Source organism: Sapajus apella, unplaced genomic scaffold (genome assembly GCF_009761245.1).
Source record: "Sapajus apella isolate SASKATOON/1434 unplaced genomic scaffold, GSC_monkey_1.0 scaffold2, whole genome shotgun sequence".
NCBI lineage: Eukaryota > Metazoa > Chordata > Mammalia > Primates > Cebidae > Sapajus > Sapajus apella.
The window spans coordinates 1462283-1485311 of NW_022436942.1; the positions used below are offsets into that span (position 1 = coordinate 1462283).

Below are 23029 nucleotides of genomic sequence, written 5' to 3' on the forward strand. Positions count from 1 at the left end.
ATGCAATACTTGCATCAACTCTAAACTGTGAAATGACTGCAAGGTGTATATTCCAATAGCTCTTTTTCTTTTTTCCTTAGTAATAGATCCTATATCTGTTTTCATTTGCAGTGTAACAATTTACCACAAACCTAGCACTTTAATACAATGCCCATTAGTTAATTCACAGTTCTGTAGGTCAGAAGTCTGGCATGGCATGACTGAGTTCTCTGCTTGGGGCATCTCAAGTCTAAAATCAAGATGTTGGCCAGCCTGAGTTCTTGTCTGCAGACTTTAGAGAAAAATCCACTTTTACAGTTAGCATTTTTGTCATTGTCAAGATTTGTTTCCCTGTGGTTGTGGAACTGAGACCCTCATTTCCTTACTGGCTGTCAGTGGGGTCATTCTCAGCTCCTAGATGTACCCACACTCCTTGCCACATGACCCCTCCACCTTCGAACTAGGAATGGCACGTCCAATCATTCTCATGCTCCTAATCTCTGACTTCCTCCATCTCTGACTCTAGATCTGGATTTAAGGGGCTTTTGTTAAGGTCAAGCCTACCTAGATAATCTCTGTATCTTAAGATCAACTGATTTGATATATAACATAATTGCAAGAGTGATATTTTGTCATAGTCGCAAATTCTGCCTGCCTCATACTCGAAAGAAGGAGATTATACAAAGTAAAGATCACTGGGGATTTTGTAGAGCTCTGTCTACCATAGACCCCTAGCTTTTAGTTTGAAATGTGGATCCCCTAATAAAGACAGCATTTCCCAGCCTCCCTTATAGCTAAGCAAAGCCATGTAGCTAAGTATTTGCCAAAGAAATGCTGTATAGCAGCTTCCAAGAGATCTGAAAATACTGCTGGTGTTCAGTATTTGTCTCCTTATATTTCTGTTCCTTCTTGCCATCTGAAATGTGTCATTTAATGGCTGGAACTCTTGCATCAACTCTAAACTGTGAAATGACAGTAAGAATGATAGTCACATATTAGGACAATTGGGCAGTAAAATAGAAAGAGCTTGGGGTCCCTAAACGCCATTAGAGAGCTAGACCCAGTGGTATGCTGATAAGTGGTAAACAACCAGCTCTCTGGAGGGCAAAACCCTGATTTGCAGCATTTGCCAAAGTCTTTGATGTAAATCCTCCACCATGGCCAATTTCTTTTTTTCTTTTTTTTTAAGAGATGAAGTCTCACTATATTTCTTAGGCTGGTCTCGAATTCCCGGACTCAAGTGATCCTCCTGCCTTGGCCTCCCAAAGTGCTGGAATTATAACCATGAGCCACAGCACCCAGACACACCATAGCCAATTTCATGTTGCCTGTGTGACATCATTGAACCTAGGACTGAGAGAGGGTGCAAATAACCGATTCTCTCGAGTTGGAATGAGCCAGCCACAGTCACCACTGGTGGTCCTGGCTCTGCACTGCTTACCCTCCACGCTGCTTTGTCCTCAGAGAAAAATTAACTTCTATCTTACATAAGGGACTGTTATTTTAGGGTATCTGTCACATGCAGACATATCTGATTCTATGGTAATTTTCTCGAGTCTTCTCTTTCAGCATTGAAATTTTCTTTACTGGGGGTTTTCTGTGTGAATGCATTTGAATCTAGGCAGGGCAGTGGGTATGTTATGCCAGGTTTTACTCTACACAGCATTCACAGCAGCTGCCGTTTCATTTCAGACTCCTGCTAGTAAAATTGACCCTGCTCCTTATACAGTAGAGCCTGAAAAACTTTACAAACTTCAGAAGGAAACAGAAGGGCAATTGTGCCAGAGAGACAATAACCACCACACTTTACAGAGACCTTTGAGCAGGCACCATGGTGGAAAATATTTTGAAATGATGCAACGAATCTGAGTATGAGACATTAAAACCCCACTTCATTTTACAAAGCTGCCTCTGAAGATCGGTGAAGTTTCAGACCCACAACAGAGTGGAAAAGACTTCAAAACAAATAAACATTGGCACTACTAGAAAACACCTACTCACCGCTCTGAAAACTGAGCTGGGAAAACACGCAGTCTTTTTCTTTACATTTTAGTGGCTCCGAATCACCCTGCATGAATCTGCTGCAGTGGAGGGTCTGGCTGTAAGCAGGACAGCCTGGTGTCCATACCCAAACCCAGAACCCAACAGTGGCACCAACAATCCGATGAAACACACAGCGTTCCATTTAACAGCTTCAGCTCTCTTCCTTACAACACCTCTTCCAAATAAAATGCACATCTGGAAGTCCTTCCCTACTTCTTTGTGTATGAGTTTTTTTTGTTTTGTTTTGTTTTGTTTTGTGAGACGGAGTTTTGCTCTTGTCCCCCAGGCTGGAGGGCAATGGCATGGTCTCAGCTCACTGCAACCACCGTCTCCCGGGTTCAAGCAATTTTCCTTCCTCGGCCTCCCAAGTAGCTGGGATTACAAGTGTCCATCACCATGCCCGGCTAATTTTTGTATTTTTAGTAGAGACAGGGTTTCACCATGTTGGCCAGGCTGGTCTTGTACTTCGGCCTTTCAAAGTGTTGGGATTACAGGTGTGAGCCACCATGCCCAGCCAAGTTTTTTGGTTTTTTTTTTAAATAATGGCAATGACTACATGTGACCTGCCTGCACTCCCTCACCAAAGCCCCTTCTGCAGATGTGCCAGATAATGGGGAAGGGGAGCAAGTCACTAAATAACTGAATTTCCTTCAGGGGCACCTTCTGTGAGGTTATGACCTTCATGACCTAGCAATAGTGATCACAAGAAATACATGCAGCTATCATGTATGGAGCATTGAGCATATGTGAGATCTGGTGGGAAGTGTCTACAGACGTTTTCTGTGGTAATCCTCATAAGAAACCAATAAAGAAGCCGGTATTATTACCAGCATGCCACAAATGAGGAAACTGAGGTCTGTGGGATTAAATGCAGGTCACTAGCTAGTGAGAATGAAACTGGTATTTGCAACCAGGCCATTCGACTCCAGACTTCTCAGAAAGGGATCTGGGGATAGCATTCTGGATCATTCCAGAACAGTGCTAGGCATAGGACAAGGGTGTGTACATCTAGGATGACTTAGTGCAGGGCCAAGGCACACAGGTGAAGCATCATAATACTTTTGGAGGTCCATAAAAGTGTTTTCATTGCAATTTATTTTAAAACCAGAAGAAAGGGCTAAAGGGCTTAGAGTGGTGGCTCATGTCTGTAATCCCAGCACCATTTTGGGAGGCCAAGGCGGGAGGATTACTTGAGTCCAGGAGTTAGAGACCAGCCTGACTGACATAGTGAGATGCCCCCCACGATCTCTACAAAAAATATAAAGTTAGCCAGGTATGGTGGCACAGACCTGTAGTCCCAGCGACTTGGAAGGCTGAGGCGGGAGGATGCCTTGAGTTGAGGACCAGGCTGTAGTGAGCCATGATCACATCATTACACTCCAGCCTGGGCAACAGAGCGAGACCCCATCTCTAAAAATTTTTAAAACGAATAAAAACATGAGTATGACAACGAGTGAATGTGTAATAATGAGTCCAGCCTGGATTACATTGGTCATTATACAGAGTGGTAAAATATAATTTTTAATTTTTTTTTTTAACCAAGGAAGGGGCCCAGGAAGGCAAAAATGCCAAGGGCGCGCAGAAGTCATGAGATGGCTGGGATCCAGGGTAACATAGATGGCATCGCTGTGGGCAACAACGAGGGAAGGGATGGGGTAGATAGAATTTTCTCATCCCTGACCTTCTGTGGGAAGCAAAGCAACTGATTAAGCTGCTGTATCTTTGGCCTCAGACCATTCAAGTTGCCTCTTTGGGAGAAGTAAAAGAAACGTGCCAGGATCTGGAATTTGTTAGCTACCTCTTAATGGCTTTGCTAAGGTATTTTAGGAAAGGCATAAGCTTCCAGCCAAGCTGGCTTGTTTGAAGGTATAAAGGAAACAGCTTTGGAAATAGTAAGAGCTCGCATTCATTGTGTGCTATGTGCCAGATGCCATTCTGAACACATCACATGAATTTCCTCATACAATTTTTTGCAACAATTTCACAGAGTGGATACTATTGTTATCCCTACTTTACAGATAAAGAAACTGAGGCCTGGGGAGATTAAGTAGCCTACCCAAAGCTATAGCTAGAAAGTAGCAGAATTTGGAAGCCAAGTCTTGCTCTAGAGTCCATGCCTTTCACCGTTTTGCCTGTAGCCAGCTGACTGCAGAGAATCAGACAGTATGTGCCTGGCAGAACTATAGGAGCCAAGTTCTCTGCCTTAGTTAAAGGGGCATGAACAGGCAGGAAAATATAGTAGGATCGGGCTCCCAGAGAAGGCAAAGTAATAGAGTGGGGGTCCTGGCTCCGTGGTTCACACCTGTAAATCCCAGCACTTGGGAGGCTGAGGCAGGGGAATCGTTTTTTAAGACCAGCCTGAGCAACACAGTAAGACCCCATCTCTACAAAAATTTTTTTTTTTAATTTTAGCTGGGTGTGGTGGCACATGCCTGTGGTTCCAGCTACTTGAGAGGCTGAGGTGGGAGGATTACTTTGGCCCAGGTGGCCAAGATTGCAGTGAGCTGTGATCACGCCACTGAACTCCAGCCTGGGTGGCAGAGCAAGATTCTGTCTCCAAAAGTGGAAGAGGAAGAGGAGGTGGAGGAGAAGGAAGAGGAAGAAGGAGCAGGGAGGGGGATGAGGGAAGGGGAGCGGGGAGGAGGAGGAGGAAGAGAAATAGGGTGGGAATTTTATTTTCTAAACACCTCCTGCCACACAGAGGTAATCATTTCTACTAATGCAGCATTCCCTGGGATGTAGTCTGGAAACGGCAAACCCCTTCAGTTTCAGATGATCCCAAAGCTAAGAGAGAGATTGACACCATCAAACTGAGGGTGAAGGCATGAGCAGGAAGCCTGTGACTAAAAGACAGACATCATACCGATGGGCTCTAAGCTAAAGAAACTGGGCTTCTCTAAATCTGGGCCTTTATCCTACGGAGTTGCAGCAGATTGGATTTACCAGCATCTGAGTTTTATTTATTTTTTTAATGGAGACATGGTTTCACTGTGTTGCCCAGGCTGGCCTTGAACTCCTGGGCTCAAGTGATCCTCCCACCTCAGCCTCCCAAAGTGCTGGGATTATCTAGGTGTGAGCCACCAGGCCCAGCCCTAAATGGATTTTTAAAGTTTGACTGCCAAGGAAATGTTGATGGCCTACAAACAGGAGCCTGGGATCCTCAGCCTCCGCAGAAATGTTGAGCTCCCCTCCACACACGTCCTGTAACCATGCCCACAGGAAGAGGCTGCCATGCCACCTCCGCGCAGGCCAGCCATGGAACACTGCTGCAAAAGCAGGACCAGAGGCTCCGAAATTGGCTCACTCGGAAACCCCTTCACCAGCAAAAGAAAGGATACCTTTTAGACGAGTGACCGCCGTATGTAGTTTTCCCTTCTCCTCTTTCCCAAATGGCATTTTGTAACCAACAGTGCCTCAGTTTTCTCAACTGTAAAGTGGAGGATAATATTTTTATTTACCACATGGGATCCATGTGAGGATTAAATAAATAAATAATGCTTAGAATTACTGGCAAAAAAAATGCTCAGTTAGCTTTGGATGTCACTCTGCTGGGTCAGCCATCCTCCTCCTCCTTTAGTGTGTCCTGTGTAGGAAATTTGTCCATTTATTCATAGATTTCTCTTGACTTGGGGTCTTGCACTGTTTGCCCAGGCTGGAGTGCAGTGGTGCAATCAGAGCTTTCTGCAGCCTCGAACTCCTGGGCCCAAGCAGTTCCCCAGCCTCAGCCTCCCAAGTGTCTGGGACTACTGGCATGCACCACCACGCCGGCTAATTTATTTTATTTTAATTTTTTGTAGAGACAGGACTGCACTGTTGCCTAGGCTGGTCTCAAATTCCTGGCCCCAAGCAATCCTCCCTCCTCAGATTCCTGAGTTGCTTCACCCATTTCCTCCTAGTCCTGGCACAGGCCTGAATATGCAGCTGATAAATAGAACTTAGACAACAAAAAGTGACTGAGAACTACTTTATTTGAAGATCTTTTCTTCTATAGTTCTAAACACAAAAGGAATGCTGTTATAGTGAGTACTTCATAGGCATTCTTGTATTCAAATGAATCACATAATGTTTACACTTTTAAGCTACACTTGAAATTGAAGACAATACAACCTTTTTAACAAAGAAAGTATCGGTCATATCAAAACATAACTATTCATTCTACAGATTATCACTTTCCCTAAAATGACTACTAGATATGAAAACATTGTGGGGACAGCTAAAGTGCCCCATTCTTAAGGTTTTTTTTTTTTAAATAGAAAAAACGACAATAACGTAAATCACATTTTCCTTTTCTTTACGAGTAATAAACTACAGCAATCCATTTGAAAAAGCACCAGCCAACCCTACAAGTCATTTCGGCACCCTTTTGCTCTTCAAAATTGACCATCTTTTATATTTAATGGTTCCTGTAGGAATAAAAATGGTTATGTCAAGTACAGACGTCAGCAACATGTCAGCTGATGTGAACTGATGTGTTCCTAAGTTAACAAAGAAAAAAAAAGCTCTTATGTGAATTAAACCTAAGGATGAAAAACTATCCTTTGATAATTATCACAAGGCAAAATCAAGTGTCTTTTCATCGGTACTAGTGCAGAATGGAAATTTCTTTATTCTTTTTATGGGAATGTTTTAAAGGCATAGGTATAAATGCACATGCAATCAACTTGCCCCTCCTGGATACTAACTTCCCTGGCTTCACTCTTCCTTTCCACTGGACCAAGCAGCTGGGACCACAACTGCAAAGTCTGCAGTGCTTAGTGAGCATTTTAAAATAAAGCAAATTACATATGATTTTCATTTTTTTCATAATAATAAAGTACATAGAAGACTATGAAAAGCAGTGAGAGAAAAGCATAGAGGAAAAAACTAAAACACAGGATGTGATGTTCAAATTGAAAAGAAAAACAAAACTGGTTAATGGTAATTGTTAGTAAATCACAAAAACAAAGGATAGATTGGGCCAAGATGGAAGGGACCACCAGACCACCAAGCCCCTATGTGCCAGACAAAAGTGGGCATCTTTGAGAAGGATGCCCTGGTGAAGACAATTACAGTGAACCTCTTTATAAGGCTGTAAGCTCTTCAAGGTCATGGACTGTGACATTTATATCTGCATTCTCAGTTCTTAGCATTGTCTTGCACATGACAGACACTTTCTAGTTACCACAGGACTAGAGCTGAATCAGCTTATTGCTTTCAAAGCCATTTTGGTTGGTGTCTACCCTCTTAATTCCTTCACTCCTCTGTCTAAGGCAGGGGTGGCAAATAGCTGATGGATTGGGAATAGATGTCTGGAAGCACCCATCTGACATAGATTCTAAGACCAAATCCTGGCACAGAGGAAAGGAATGCTGCACTCATTCAATAATGCCTCCTTAGAAGAACGATGGCACAGATGTTATGTATTCCCCATTCCTGGCCTAGGAAAAAGGCATCCAACTCCTACTTACATTCCTTTTACACTGCTGTGCTGCCTCTTGAGTGATCTGCATTAAGCCACTGTTCATTAAATGCTGGCTGATCAGGAAGACCAAGGCCTTTCCTCTCAATTTACATCTTTGGCCAAACAGGTAGGGTCAGAACTGGAAATCTGAAAACACATTATTCACAATGCTCAATAAGCAACAGTCCATTGAAAGAGAACAGGCATTTACTTGATTACTCCCTTCACAGAGAGAGAATTTTGTTCATCTCAATGGTGTGTAGCTTTCATTGATATCTAAGGCATTTAGAATTACTTAGGATCTTGGTGTTTAAAAAAAATGGCAGGGTTAAATTCTCTTTGGTTCTCATTCTAATCTTAAGACTTCTGTTTTCCTGGTACTGATAACCTTCTCAGTACTTCGTCGTTGTGACTTAACCTATACTGTCAAAATAATCAACTCTTGTAGACATTCATGAGAAAACCTTTTAAAGGATGCTAAGGGGAGAGGCCTCTGAAACTGCGGGGGTTGAAAGGAAAGCCAGAGAGAATGACAGGACGTCGGAACCAGCCTTCTAACAACCCACACGTGAGACTCACTCTCCACCATTCAAGCCGCTATTTATAAAATAGGGTGCTTCTGGTCAGTGGGCTGTCACCCCAGGTCCTCCAAGCAACCCCATCCCCATAGTGGGAGGTCAGGGTCCCTCAGAAGCATCTCTGAAAAAAAACGATAAAGCATTTAGAGAATTGGGAAGAAAATGGAGAGATACTATCAAGGAGTAAAGGACAGTCCTAGGGGATGAAGGGAGATTTTCAAAACAACATTGCCTCTATCATAGGTAGGGTCTTCAGTGTAAACTGGCACCAACAAGAAGACAGCTAAATTAAAACTATCCTCAAAATGTCAACACAGCTGATGTGCACGGCAGGAAGGATATCCCAAAATGCACAAATCTGTTCCTATTGCACATTCTAGCTTTCTCAAGTACTGCTGGCAGCCCAGAATAACAAAATCTTGATAGATGCCTGTCCTAAAGAGAGCTATACTATCCAAACACACACATACACACAACCCAAACCTGGTTTATAAAAGAGCTTTGCGGATCAGAGTATATCTACACTTGGTCCAAGAATCTAATTGTTAAGATTAGGCAAGCAGATCCAAATAATGTAATCAGGAAGAGAATTAACTGGTTGGCAGGAATACTGTATTTGATATGATGTGCTTATTTGCAAGCTAATCTCCAACTGTTTGTCCAGTACTAATTCAACTGACTCATCTTCTAAATGTATAGGACTAAGCCTTTAAAAAGTTAAGCTCTTCAGCAAGAAAAAGTTAACACCATCTAAAATAAATTAGATTTTAAAATATATGTAATAAAATATAGGTCACTGGAAATTCAATTCTATAATGAATATAAATTAACATTAAAATCTATTAAGTACTATTACTGGGCACAGATTTTTGTTCAGAGGTTACCTTTTTAAGGGCTTAATATTTGGGAATAAATGGGCACAGCTTAGAAACCCTTACAAAGTTGTAAGTAGACTTCAGAGATAAGATTATTTGGTGACAAGATACACAGATCTGTTTCTATGTCCAAAATAATGGCTTACCTCATTTTACTTAATAGAAGTATTCCCAAAAAAGTTGTGCAAATAGGCTTTTTATAACTGGACGGTTATTTTAAGTATATACTAGAGACCATAGTTGTAAAGAAACCCTGTAGTGACTCCTATAATAAACTGAAGAACTCCAAGTAATTAGCCCCATCCTACATCTGCACAGTGGACGGCATATTGCAGGCACTCAATATGTGTTTGCTGAATGCATGAATTTGCTCTGACAGTTTTTTTCCCGCAACGGGATTTTCTTAAAGTGAGGCACACACTAACTGAAATGGTTCTGCCTGCTGTTAGTGCAGAATGATGGAATCCAGCTCAGTTTAACTGATTCCATTACAAAATATCAGATAATTTTAGAGTGTTTTTCAATCAAAATAAAATTTCTGTAAGTATGAGTATATATATTTTTGAGGAATGCTGATCTATGATTGGCAGAAACTTTTATTGTTAACTCCCTCAGTGAAAACAGCTGCTTGAGCCGAATTCTATTTCAATTAACAACCAAGGCAAGTAAAAAGCACTTTACCTAACTTCAGAAATACTACCAGAAGCCATTCCACTTCTGTAAGGGCTTCTTCCTCTTACTCCAGCACAAATGTTTAACTGCTGTCCTTACCTTAGTCCACAAAAGCAAAACATGAATTACAAAGCTAAGGTTAAATTAGTTGCCTGACTTAAATATGATAAACTTTTTTTAAGCCTTAAAATAAGAACTAAGTCAAATACATTCAATAAAAGTAACTCTCAAAGGCAAATTTTTGTCTTATTTGGTGTTTTCTTCCCTTCCCATTTAAATTTAAGACTCAATTTTTAAAAATATTCATATATTCATTTTTTCTAAATAACATATCCTCTTTATACAGAACACCTAGCAATGCAACCTATGTGACCACATAAGTATGCAATCTGTCACATAAATAAAATAAAAGGTTATATCAATCTATTAATCCAGCATTTGTACCTGCAAAGAAGGCTGGAAACATAGCTGAGAGTGTTTTTAATGTAAGTTTTAAGGAGGACTGAACACTGGCAAGGATTCACTGCAGGGCTCCATCATTGTAAGTTTCCTAAAAAGTAGTGTGCAAAGAAAATATCTGAACACAGAACCCTATTTTAAACATACTAGATGTATGTGTGGGTATGCCTGATGGAGAAAAGGGAATGAATATGTTAATATGAATGCTTGTCAAGTATACTGGCAAGAAAAAGAAAATCTCTCACATAAGGTGCTAATGATCTGTAAAGGGACCTAAATACAACAGATTTTAAAAATCATCTTTACCATTTGTTCCAATTATTGACTGTGGCCCTTTACCATGCAGTCACAATGAATCTACATTTTGATGATCCGTCATTGGCCCAAGAGTATCATGTCTGGAGATGGATTTGCTCCCATAATTTAAAAAATCAATAATTTAAAAAATAACAAAATTGGTCTCTTTTTTCCACAAGTTTTCAAGTAATTAGTTCAAGTAAGCTTATTTACAGCTGCTACTGTATATATATGTGACCTACTTTAACCCTTCTTTACCCTTTAGGAATCAGTCTCCCTTGCAATGGGACACTACGTTTTTTAAAAAAATCTTGAACCAGTTTTCTTTCATCTACGAATTCAATTCAGTCATGTTTCTGTTTTCTTGGGCAGATAAAGAGAAGACACCAGCAAGTTATGTCCAAAGGCTGGAAAACGCCGAAATGCTTCCCAACTATCTGAAAAGATGTTGTACTTGAGGAACACTCGGTGTTCCAAGCTGGTCGACAGGGTGACGTCTCTGCTCATGATGTAGATGCCATCGTTATGGAGCGCACAAGTCAAGTTAAGCCCCGATTTGGACGTGTTCTCCTTGAGGTAGAGCCACTGCCGGGTGATGGTGTTGTAGGACTGCACGGTGAGCATGTCCTCGCTCTGGCTGCTCCTGCGGTTGGGCCCCAGCTCGTGGAGACACCCCCCCACGATGTAGATGGTCTCTTCCACAGACACCATCTGCTGCTTGCGAATGTGGACGTCACATGTTTCAAAGAGGGTCCAGATATCGGAAGAGGGGCAGTACTGCAAAATGTTCATGTTCCGGTCTGAAAGAAAGACAGACAAGTAATGACACCGCCCCCACTAACACCATTAGGCTAGGCTGCACAGAAGTGTCTACCTCTACCTGTATAATTTGGTAACAAAGAGAAAAAAACTGTTTTGGAAAAAGCACAAGTTGGAAAAACAGTTTTCAAAATGGCTGGGAAGAGATATATTTAGATCCATCCACACTCACCTCCCCCTCCCAAACGTCTCCTCCTTGGGAGACTCAGACTGGATAAAACCAGGGAAAAGAGCAGCTCTGACTTTCACACAGCCCCTCCTCCCTGGGACCCCCACACCTTTGAACCACCAGGTCAGTGTAAAAAAAACTAAGTGCGTCAGAACTCTCATCAATAGCTACAAAATTACCGACTACTTAATACAGAAGCCAGGCTGGGCAGCAACTACATCTGTTCTTGACAGCTGATCCTAAGAAACATGACAAGTAGCAACACAGGCTCTCCAGAGGCGGTCTAGTGAAAAGGACACAACGTTACAAGTCAGGAGAAATGCAGCAGTCTCACCTGCGGCCTTGTACCAAGCCACAGAATCACGTGGCAATTCGGTTTTCCAAATTGTTTTTATTTGTAAAGACAGGGTCTTGACCATGCCCAGCCTTAGTTTCCCAATTATATCCCCAGAGAGACAATAACAAAGGTCCTCCCCTCTGCCTTTTCCCATTTCACAAGAGATAGTTGCAGTGTAGATAACATCAAAGTCTAGATAAAAGGCTGCTCTGGCATTTTTAATTAATAATGATTTTTGGCCAGGCATGGTGTCTTAGGACTGTAATCCCCCCATTTTAGGGGGCTGAAGCAAGAGGACTTGCTTGAGCCCAGGAGTTCAAGACCAGCATGGGCAACATGGTGAGACCCTGTCTACAAAAAAAATAAAAAACTAGTCAGGCATGGTGGTGTGCACCTATGTTCCCAGCTGCTACTTGGAAGGCTGAGGTGGGAAGATGGCTTTAGCCTGGACGGATGAGGCTGCAGTGAGCTGTGATCACGTCACTGCATTCCAGCCAGGGTGACAGAGATCCTGGTGTCTCAAAAAAAAAAAAAAAAAAAAAGTGATTTTCTTTAAGGAAAAATACTGCCTAGTCTCTTTGTGAAAAATGCTTATGAAATTTAGAATATCTAGTTTTGCTTTTCTTGTTTTTAATTGTTCTCTTTTTCTTTTCTCCTCTAGGAAAGAATAAATGAGTATTTTAGCTTCAGCAGAAAACACAAATGCTCTGAGTTATAAACAGAATGTTGTTGTTTTTTCTAAACAAACAATAAATCCTAACCATGAAGGAGACAGCTCAGCTTGGGAACTGGCAGACAACTAAAGCCTACAGCATTTTGATGGCTGCAGACGCTGGTAAGAGAAGACAGCTCATTTTCTCAGAAGTTTCATACCTCTTTCAGTTCTTCCTTCTGAGAAGAACCCACCCATAATTAGCAGTGCTTTATTAAAGAGCACCCTCCAAAGCCACATCTGATACAAACTAAGGTACCTCCTAACACAGCAAAGTCCTGTGCATGCACACGTCCTGATGCCTGCAGAAATCTCAGAAGTGTAAGTTACAGTGTTAGGAAACTGTCCTTCTGATTTCCAACCGTATGAATACCTCTCCATATTTCTTTTTACTATAGCTATTATGATAAAGATCATTTTAGGAGATGGCCCAAGGGGATTTTGGTCAATAATTTATTAAAAAGTGCTCCTTAGTAACCTGGCCGTCCACCGAATGAATAAAGAACTCATTCTAGTGAGGCTTCCACATATTTCTCAGCTCCAGGCCTGAAGGTCTTTCCAGGTGTTCTGTAAATGTTTTCTCTCCTCACTCAACAAGGGCTCAGACCATGATGAGGTGGTTTGATTCGGGGGAATGATCTTTTTGTTTTTACATTTAAAGTTGATTCTGAAGTTTGACAAATCACCCTTCTTCCCTTTATAGCTATTACTCGCTATTGAACTTCTTTGAATTTCTTCAGTGTTGCCAAGGAATTAAAATAATCAAACAGCCATCATAAAAATCATGAGGTATTATTTGCTAAATTTTAAGAGTCTTACTTGTCAGGAGTCTAAAAACTAACTTTTTTTTCTTTTTTTTCCTAACAATCATGACTTATCTTAAATACAGAGAACTATTAGGCAGTGCTTGGAAAGCCCCACCAAAGAAGAAGGAGGGCTTCAGCGTGTAAGTAACTGCCCAGCTCTCCCATCTTAGAAAACTAGTTTCAGCCCTTACACAAATAGCCATCCATCCACATCACTGAACCATCCCATCATGGGTATTTGGCTCAGGGAATCCAGGATAGAAATCACCGTGGGTGGCCCAAGTGAAGAAGGTACATTAGCAGTGGCTTGTGAAGCTACAAAACACACAAGAAGGGTTTTCTAGGTCAAATCTAAAGGACATTTGCTCAGCCAGGACCATGGAAAAACTAGGAATCTACCAGAAAAGTACTCTTTGGGTTACAGTGCTGCCTGTCAGTGTTGAACAGCCTTGGTCAGAAGATAAGTCAAAGCACATGTGCATTATGTCAGTCCACGAGATGCAATCTGTGTTACTCAATCTAGAGAGGAATCAGAATTCTTAGAATTGCTCATAGGTAAATAACTGTATTTACTTTCCTAGAAGACACACACACACACACACACACACACACACATACATACACACACACACGAGACAGAGAGAGAGAAAGAGAGAGGAGAGAGAGGATTATTACATAAACATAGGAGTTCTGGGGGACTGAGAGGCCCATGGCTTAGTCTAAACCTATAAAGTTAATCACTGTAACCTGACAACCAATATTGAAGGTCAAAGAAATGAGTACTAAGTCTCTCTTTTTTTTTTTTTTTCAATTATATTTAAAGAAAAAGTTGAAAACTATCTTCAGTGGAGAGTCACCAGAGAGAGACATTGGGAATAGCTTGACAAATGACAGAAACTTGGAGTGGGGGGAAAGAAAAAGATCACTGCTTCCAATGCACTTCTCTTTGTCTTGCCTTTCCTTAAATACATAAATATACACATCGCTTCAGTGGGTTGCATGGTGGTCCCTAACAAGATATGTCAATTTCCTAATCCCCTGAACCTGTGAATGGTGATTTTACTCAAAAAAGGATCTTTGGGCCTGGGACTACAGGTGCATGCCACCACATCCAGATAATTTTCTTCTTTTCATTTTTAGAGAAGGGGTCTTGCTATGTTGCCCAGGCCTGTCTTGAACTCCCGGCCTCAAGTGATCCTCTTGCCTCAGCCTCCCAAGTAACTGGGATTACAGGTACATGCCACCACATCCAGATAATTTTCTTCTTTTCATTTTTAGAGAAGGGGTCTTGCTATGTTGCTCAGGCCTGTCTTGAACTCTCGGCCTCAAGCAATCCTCCTGTCTCAGCCTCCCAAAGTGCTGGATTACAGGTGTGAACCACTGTGTCCCACCAACAACCACATTGTTCTCTACCACTGTTACCTGAGACAATTCCCTACCAAGAACAGCAGTATAAAACTTGCTGGTTAACAGGGCATGGTGGCTCATGCCTGTAATCCCAGTACTTCGAGAGGCCAAGGCAGAACAATCACTTGAGTCCAGGAATTCAAGACCAGCCTAGGCAACATAGTAAGACTTCGTCTCCACAAAAAATAAACTTGCTGTAGAAATTTTTTATTTCCAAATTATTAACTACAAAATGCCCACCAAAAAAGTAAAAAACACACATGGACATTTTAATAAATGGTAGAACCAGACCAGGCACGGTGGCTCATAACCTGTAATCCCAGCACTTTGGGAGGCCAAGGCAGGTGGATCACCTGAGGTCAGAAGTTACAGACCAGCCTTGCCAATATGGTGAAACCCTGTCTCTGCTAAAAACACAAAAATCAGCTGGGTGTGGTGGTGGGTGCCTGTAATCCCAGCTACTAGGGAGACTGAGGCAGGAGGATCACTTGAACCTGGGAGGCAGAGATTGCAGTGAGTGGAGATTGCACCATTGCACTCCAGCCTGAGCGACAGAGGAAGACTGTCTCAAGAAACAAACAAATAAACAAATAAATAGATAGTACAACCACCTCCCACTGCTGGTCAGGAAAGAACTCTTGTATTCATGTTCTTGCTTGTCCTGTGATATGTGAACAGTGTCCTGGAGCTGGGTTTCTGGAACCTCTATCTGATGTGTGTGTGCTCGCAAAGAGAAAATGAGAACTAATCTGCAAGGATGCTCTGGTACTAAATTCCATAATGTTGGATGGGGGCAGGTTTGGTACGGGTTTGAGATAAAAATGGGAGTTCCCAGATAATCTTCTCTAAAGACCTACCCAACCTCAGAGAGTGACCCCACCAAATCACAACCAGGCCCAGCCAAATCACAAGACAGTTGACCAAAAAGCTGGGTTTTCAGAAGCAAAAATAATAACAACATATTTTTTTCACAGCCCTCCCTTCCCCATTTGATTTTTATGCTCACACAAAGTTATCAAAAGATCCCTCTTGTCCCAATCACCCCACCCAAATGGGACTCGCTTCCTTCCAGATGTCTAAGTGTACAGTATTAAACCATAAAATGACACTCGGGTACATCAGAGCTTCCTCTGACACTGTCTTGCCCTTCCCAGCTGCCGACACCTACACATGGCCAGACCACCTACTTAGTCCCTTCACTTACCTCTGGTAGTGTATCCTCCAATGACATAAATTTTTCCCTTGCACTCACAGGCAGAGAACTCAGCCAGAGGATTGGGTAAGGGTGCCACAAAATTCCAAGCATCCTGCTCAGGGTTGTAACACTCAACGTTAGAAACGGCCTGCCCTCCGATGGCATAGAGTTTTGAATTAACAGCCACGAGTTTGAAGTTAGACCTGAAAGAGAGACACAAAGGCCCACGGAGTTGGTTCTTCTAATCAATGAGAAGCATGACGATGGCATAAACTACTAGAATCTCCTGGACATCTGAAGAAAATTAGCTCTCCCAGCTGGAAGCCACTCTGCCTGAGGACAAAGGAGGAAAGGAATGCTTCTCAAATCTCACTCCTGTCCCCAAGATTCCACAGGAATGGCACACTGTCCAAACACTAGCTACTGAAGATAAGCAGTTCAACATAACAAGTTATTAATCTTGCTCAGCCTTAGTCCAGAAACCAAAGACAATGTGTATACACTAAATTCCACACTCTTTCAGGGGCAGGCACAAGGCTAAGAGAGGAGGAAGGCACCCACTTCACCCCTTTGTCTTTTACCTCTCAGAATGGTTATTTCATTCTTCCTACTGAGTAGCATGGCTTTATCTTAGGGGGACACTGGTGCTGCCTAGACAGATAGGCAGGTGTGAAGGGTGACTGCTAAAGAGTGGGTCAGGAGATCTTTGCACCACCAGGACACCTGAGCAGGCCACTGGTCCTGCCTCATATTGCTTCACAACATACAAAATAGGGAGAGGTCAGCACTGAACAAATTCACAGTTTGTATTTATTTATTTACTAATTTATTTATGAAACAGGGTCTTGCTCTGTTACCCAGGCTAGACTGCAGTGGCGCAGTTATAGCTCATTGCAGCCTTGAATTCTGGGACTCAAGAGAGCCTCCTGCCTCAGCCTCTCAAGTAGCTGGGACTACAAGTATGCACCACCATACTCAAGTATACTCAGCTAATTTTTTATAAAATTTTTTTGTGGAGATGGCGTCTCACTATGTTGTCTCAGCTGGTCTTGAACTCCTGGCCTCAAGTGATCCTCTTCTTTCAGCCTCCCAAAGTGCTGAGATTATAGTACCAGATACCACAACCTGCCTCAAAAATACTTTGATCCGTGGTTTGTAGTTCTCCTTGAAGAGGTGCTTTACGTTACTTGTTAGTTGTATTCCTAGGTATTTTATTCTCTTGGTAGCAATTGTGAATGGCAGTTCGTTCTTGATTTGGCTCTCTTTAAGTCTGTTATTGCTGTATAGGAATGCTTGTCATTTTTGCACATTGATTTTGTATCCTGAGACTTTGCTGAACTTGCTTATCAGTTTCAGGAGATTTTGGGCTGAGATGATGGGGTCTTCTAGATATACAATCATGTTGTCTGCAAATAGAGACAATTTGACTTCCTCCTTTCCTATTTGAATACCCTTTATTTCTTTATCTTGCCTGATTGCTCTGGCTAGAACTTCCAATATTATATTGAATAGGAGTGGTGAGAGAGGGCATCCTTGTCTAGTGCCAGATTTCAAAGGGAATGCTTCCAGTCTTTGCTCATTCAGTATGATATTGGTTGTTGGTTTGTCATAAATAGCTTTTATTATTTTGAGATACGTTCCATCAATACCTAGTTTATTGAGGGTTTTTAGCATAAAGGGCTGTTGAATTTTGTCAAAGGCCTTCTCTGCATCAATTGAAATAATCATGTGGTTTTTGTCTTTGGTTCTGTTTATGTGGTGGATTACATTTATAGACTTGCGTATGTTGAACCAGGCTTACATCCCTGGGATGAATCCTACTTGATCATGGTGGATAAGCTTTTTGATGTGCTGTTGCAATTGGTTTGCCAGTATTTTACTGAAGATTTTTGCATCTATGTTCATCATGGATATTGGCCTGAAGTTTTCTTTTCTTGCTGAGTCTCTGCCAGGTTTTGGTATGCTCAATGAAATAAGAGAGGACACAAACAGATGGAGAAACATTCCATGTTCATGGTTAGAAAGAATCAATATCGTGAAAATGGCCATACTGCCCAAAGTAATTTACAGATTCAATGCTATCCTCATCAAGCTACCAATGACCTTTTTCACAGAACTGGAAAAAACCACCTTAAGCTTCATATGGAACCAAAAGAGAGCCTGCATAGCCAAGTCAATTCTAAGAAAAAAGAACAAAGTGGGAGGCATCACACTACCAGACTTCAAACTATACTACAAGGCTACAGTAATCAAAACAGCATGGTAATGGAACCAAAACAAAGATATAGACCAATGGAACAGAACAGAGGACTCGGAGGCAACACAACACATCTACAACCATCCAATCTTTGACAAACCTGACAAAAACAAGCAATGGGGAAAGGATTCCCTGTTTAATAAATGGTGTTGGGAAAACTGGCTAGCCATGTGCAGAAAGCAGAAACTGGACCCCTTCCTGACACCTTACACTAAAATTAACTCCAGATGGATTAAAGACTTAAACATAAGACCTAACACCATAAAAACCCTAGAAGAAAATCTAGGCAAAACCATTCAGGACATAGGCATAGGCAAGGACTTCATGACCAAAACACCAAAAGCACTGGCAACAAAAGTCAAAATAGACAAATGGGACCTAATCAAACTCCATAGCTTCTGCATAGCAAAAGAAACAGTCATGAGAATGTGAATCAGCAACCAATAGAATGGGAAAAAATTTTTGCAGTTTACCCATCTGACAAAGGGCTGATATCCAGAATTTACAAAGAACTAAAACAGATTTACAAGAAAAAAACAAACAAGCCCATTCAAAAGTGGGCAAAGGATATGAACAGACACTTTACAAAAGAAGACATACGTGAGGCCAACAAACATATGAAAAAATGCTCATCATCACTGGTCATCAGAGAAATGCAAATCAAAACTACGTTGAGATACCATCTCACGCCAGTTAGAATGGCGATCATTAAAAAATCTGGAGACAACAGATGCTGGAGAGGATGTGGAGAAATAGGAACACTTTTACACTGTTGGTGGGAGTGTAAATTACTTCAACCATTGTGGAAGACAGTGTGGCGATTCCTCAAGGACCTAGACATAGAAATTCCATTTAACCCAGCAATTCCATTACTGGGTATATATCCAAAGGATTATAAATCGTTCTACGATAAGGACACATGCACACGAATGTTCATTGCAGCACTGTTTACAATAGCAAAGACCTGGAACCAACCCAAATGGCCATCGATGACAGACTGGACAGGGAAAATGTGGCACATATACACCATGGAATATAATGCAGCCATCAAAAACGATGAGTTCGTGTCCTTTGTAGGTACATGGATTAACCTGGAAACCATCATTCTCAGCAAACTGACACAAGATCAGAAAATCAAACACCGCATGTTCTCACTCATAGGCGGGTGTTGAACAATGAGAACACATGGACACAGGGAGGGGAGCATAACACACTGGGGTCTGTTGGGGGGAAATTAGGGGAGGGACAGCTGGGGGTGGGGAGCTGGGGAGAGATATCATGGGGAGAAATGCCAGATATAGGTGAAGGGGAGGAAGGCAGCAAATCACACTGCCATGTGTGCACCTATGTAACAATCTTGCGTGTTCCTTACATGTACCCCAAAACCTGAAACGCAATAAAAAAAAAGAAAGAAAAAGAAAAAAACTACTTTGATCCAGCATTCTCAGGGTCTTTACACGTTAATTCAACAAATACTTCTATCAACAAATGCTCATCTTTCATAAAACTAAATAACTTTTAAAAGAGAAGAAAAATGGCCTCCAGCTCTATATTCAGTAAATAATTAAATGCTGCTTATCAGCTTCAGACACTAGATAAGTCTTATGACTTTTGAACTGAAAAGTAACACAAAATTCATTTGTTTTGATGTCGCTTACAAGGATTAATCAGACCTTCGAAAGCCAGGAAGGATGAACACTTGGGAGTGTTGGATTAGTCTGCTGTGAGATGTGCAACAGTCACAAGTTTCCAAGAGTATGAGCAGCAGCATGATGCAACAGAAACAGACCTGAGCACCAATCAGAAGACCGCAGTTCTAGTCCCAGCTCTGCTAATAACTAGCTATCTGACCCCAATCCAACCAACTCACTTCCTTATCTGTAAAATGGGCACGAGTCATCACAGGTTAGTAGAGATGATTAAGTCAAATTGTCTATCAGAAACTACTACACAGAGATAAAATACTATCATTCAAATTTCTGTTTCCTAATGTTTGAAATAAAAGTGCTAGACCAAGTGAATTTCAAGACCGCATCTAACTCCAACACAATGATGTTTTAAAAAATAATAATATCCTAAGAAATAATGGAAGTAGAGGGTATGCACACACAAAAAATCACACAAGGGGGTAAAGAATAAGCAGTAAACAAGAAGCCCATGCTTGATCCCTTAAAAAGTATTCAATAAAACTGATGCATTGCACTATGAAAAATAGATTGATAATAGGCACCTACTAAACAATTAAGACTTTTTAACAGTTCCTATCATGTTTATATCTAAATGTGTTTTAGTTTGTTTTTCCAGTCAGAGCGTGAATAGAGTACTCTTCATCAAGAGCCTGGTCTTGTCCCTTAAAGCCAGCCAGCCAGACCATTTATTCGTGCCAACAGACATCAGGGTGGCAGGTACTGGGGGGTCCCTGATTCCCGCTGCTTACTTTTCTTGCTGCCAATGGCCCTTAAAATCCAACCATGATGCCCTCTTTGTGTGTGCAAATTTGGGGAACCAAAGGAAATAAAGCTTGTAAACAAGCACTAAATTTTCCCAGCCGCAGTTTGTTTTTGCCCCTCAAAGGTACACAGATAGTAAATTTTGTAAGATCAAAACAGTTTTTAGTATTTATCCAGCATAATCATTTGTCCTAAGCAAACATGTAAGGGGCTTCTTTTTGAGGCTCAAGGAATAGGCAGTTAAAGTAAACGATTCCATCTCTCCAGACCCCAACATGCTAAATTCACTTGAAGAGAAATACTTTTTAATGCTGAATTTGTTTTAAGATGAAATTGCCACCTAAAAACAGACCATTTAATAAAGAGGCATACTGCTAAAGGTTATGAGTCCAGGCTTAACAGGGAAACCTGACATCATCACACATCAATTGCAGTGTGACCTTAGACAAATTACTGAATCTGTTTATCTGTTCCCCAGTTTTCCCATCTGTTAGGTGGGGATAAGAAGGGCACAATGTCTGGCATGCAGTAAGAGCTGAAAAGGACAGCGCTTGCAGAGATAAGTCATTCTCCATTGGTGGGCTTCTCTGGGTGTTCTAAGTTTTTCTTAACCTCGGGAGGGTGGTTTCTCATTTGTCAACTGCTACAGTCACTGACCATGATATACTCTGGAACACTCTACAAAGTGCTCACTCATCCACAAATTCTCATCACTTACTGCTTCATTTCCAACTTTATGAAAATAACTCTTCCACTCTTCCACCTCCTGAATGGCAAAGGTATAAATTCAAGCTATCGACCACTTTTCAAAATTATTATCTCTACAGTGTTTTCTTAATATTAACATACTATGTTCAGGAGGTAAAAAGAAGAATTTTAAGACCAAGTAACAAGCCATCTATCATAGCTATATACTTGTTACTTGCAATAAATAAAAATATTATAATGAAAATTTCTGTTTTAAGTGAAAAAACTGGATAAAACCACAGTAGAATTTCAAGGTCACTTAAAGAAACTTTTTTTTAAAAAAAGAAGAGTTTTTAAAGAGACAGGGTCTCGTTTCAATGCCCAGGCTGGATTGCAGTGGCCTGATCATGGCTCAGCCTTGAACTCCCAGCCTCAAGCGATCCTCCTGAGTCAGCCTCCCAAGTAGCTAGGACCACAGACATGAGCCATTGTGCCTGGTTTAAAAAGCTCTTTAAATCCCTAAAAGTTATGTAACATGAAACATGCTAAACACCAGCACACAGATATCAAGGATTAACAGTAGCACATATAACTACAGGAAGGCAAGATGACATAGAAGTCTGGTGGCTTCAAGTCTAGCCCTGTGATTATGTGGAAGGTACTTAAAACTCACTGAGCCTTAGTTTACACTTTGAGGAAATGGAATTAATAACACTACCTCACAGAGATGACGTGAGCATTAATAATGACACCTCAAGTTGTGACTACAATACCTGACCCGGAGTAAATGCTAAAAAAACCATCATTATCACTCAGTATGTAGAAAAAGAAGTTTGCTATCACCAGAGTAAAAATTAGAAATACCAAGCTCCTTTCGAAAGTCCTTTCTCAACCACTCAGAACCTGTTTAAGCCTGTGGGCCATCAGGTCCTTTTGCCTCCTCTTTCTCCTTCATCTACTTGCCTTCTGCCATGTCCCCATGCATTAATTTCCCCTAGAAACTAGGAAGGGGAGAATGGGAAAGGTTAGAAAACAGAAGTAGTTGTTGTTGCTACCTATGCCCAGCTCTGAGAAACTCCAAAAGCAAAGATGCAAAAAGCAATTTAAACTGGACTGTGAACAGACATACAGTTTTCTTTCTTGCACTATTCCCAGGCTCTACTACAACCTCAACCACAGAAATGCTCCAAAAATGGTAAACACTGGCTGAGAGGAGAAGGGACAGCTCAGCAAATGCTAAGGCTGACAACTACAATTCCATCTCTGCCAGGAGACACTTGTTTAAGTCTCTCTCCCAGCCTTGCTGTATTCACACACAGAACAGGAAGACTCACCCCAACTCCATTTTCAGAGCCAAAGTGCGGATCAATGGAAAAAGACTAGAGAATACTTTGGAAATGAACATTAACGAACCAACTGCTATAACAGTGGTCAGTTCCTGCAAGCTGTCACTAGTTAAAGTGAGGATGGAGTGCAATAATGGGATCTCAGCTGACTGCAACCTCCGCCTCCTGGATGCAAGCAATTTTCCTGATTTTCCTGCCTCAGTCTGTTGAGTAGCTGCAACAACAGGTGCCCACCACCATGCCCAGCTAATTTTTGTACTTTTAGTAGAGACAGAGTTTCACGATGTTGGCCAGGCTGGTCTCAAACTTCTGACCTCAGGTAATCTGCCTGTCTCAGACTCCTAAAGTGCTGGGATTACAGGTGTGAGCCATTGTGGCCGGAAGTCTCACAAGCTTTTACATGTGAAGAGTTACATTCTGACAACCTATGAGATCAAACCCACATTCAGACCATCAGAAGGTATTGCACCCTTGGCCTACAGAGCAAAACATTTTTTTTTT

General features: G+C 41.5%; 1 protein-coding gene across 2 annotated transcripts; it reads right to left on the minus strand.

Moving 5' to 3' along the window:
• Positions 1-5972: 5972 nt before the first annotated feature.
• KLHL42 (kelch like family member 42) lies at positions 5973-16639 on the minus strand. Of its 2 annotated transcripts, none has more exons than XM_032287003.1 (2): positions 15798-16639; positions 5973-11143 (listed from the first exon to the last, which is right to left on the minus strand). In XM_032287003.1, exon 2 carries the CDS (start codon positions 11133-11135, stop codon positions 10692-10694), a length of 444 nt encoding a protein of 147 aa, XP_032142894.1. In that variant the 5' UTR covers positions 11136-11143; positions 15798-16639; the 3' UTR covers positions 5973-10691. The 2 variants fall into 2 exon arrangements, with proteins under 2 accessions (XP_032142894.1, XP_032142901.1); XM_032287010.1 differs by lacking the exon at positions 15798-16639 and adding an exon at positions 12912-14312.
• Between the last annotated feature and the right edge of the window lie 6390 nt (positions 16640-23029).

Bases quoted from the DNA above. Each gene is read 5' to 3' on its own strand.
- KLHL42 (XM_032287003.1), bottom strand. From the start codon at position 11,135: ATGAACATTTTGCAGTACTGCCCCTCTTCCGATATCTGGACCCTCTTT.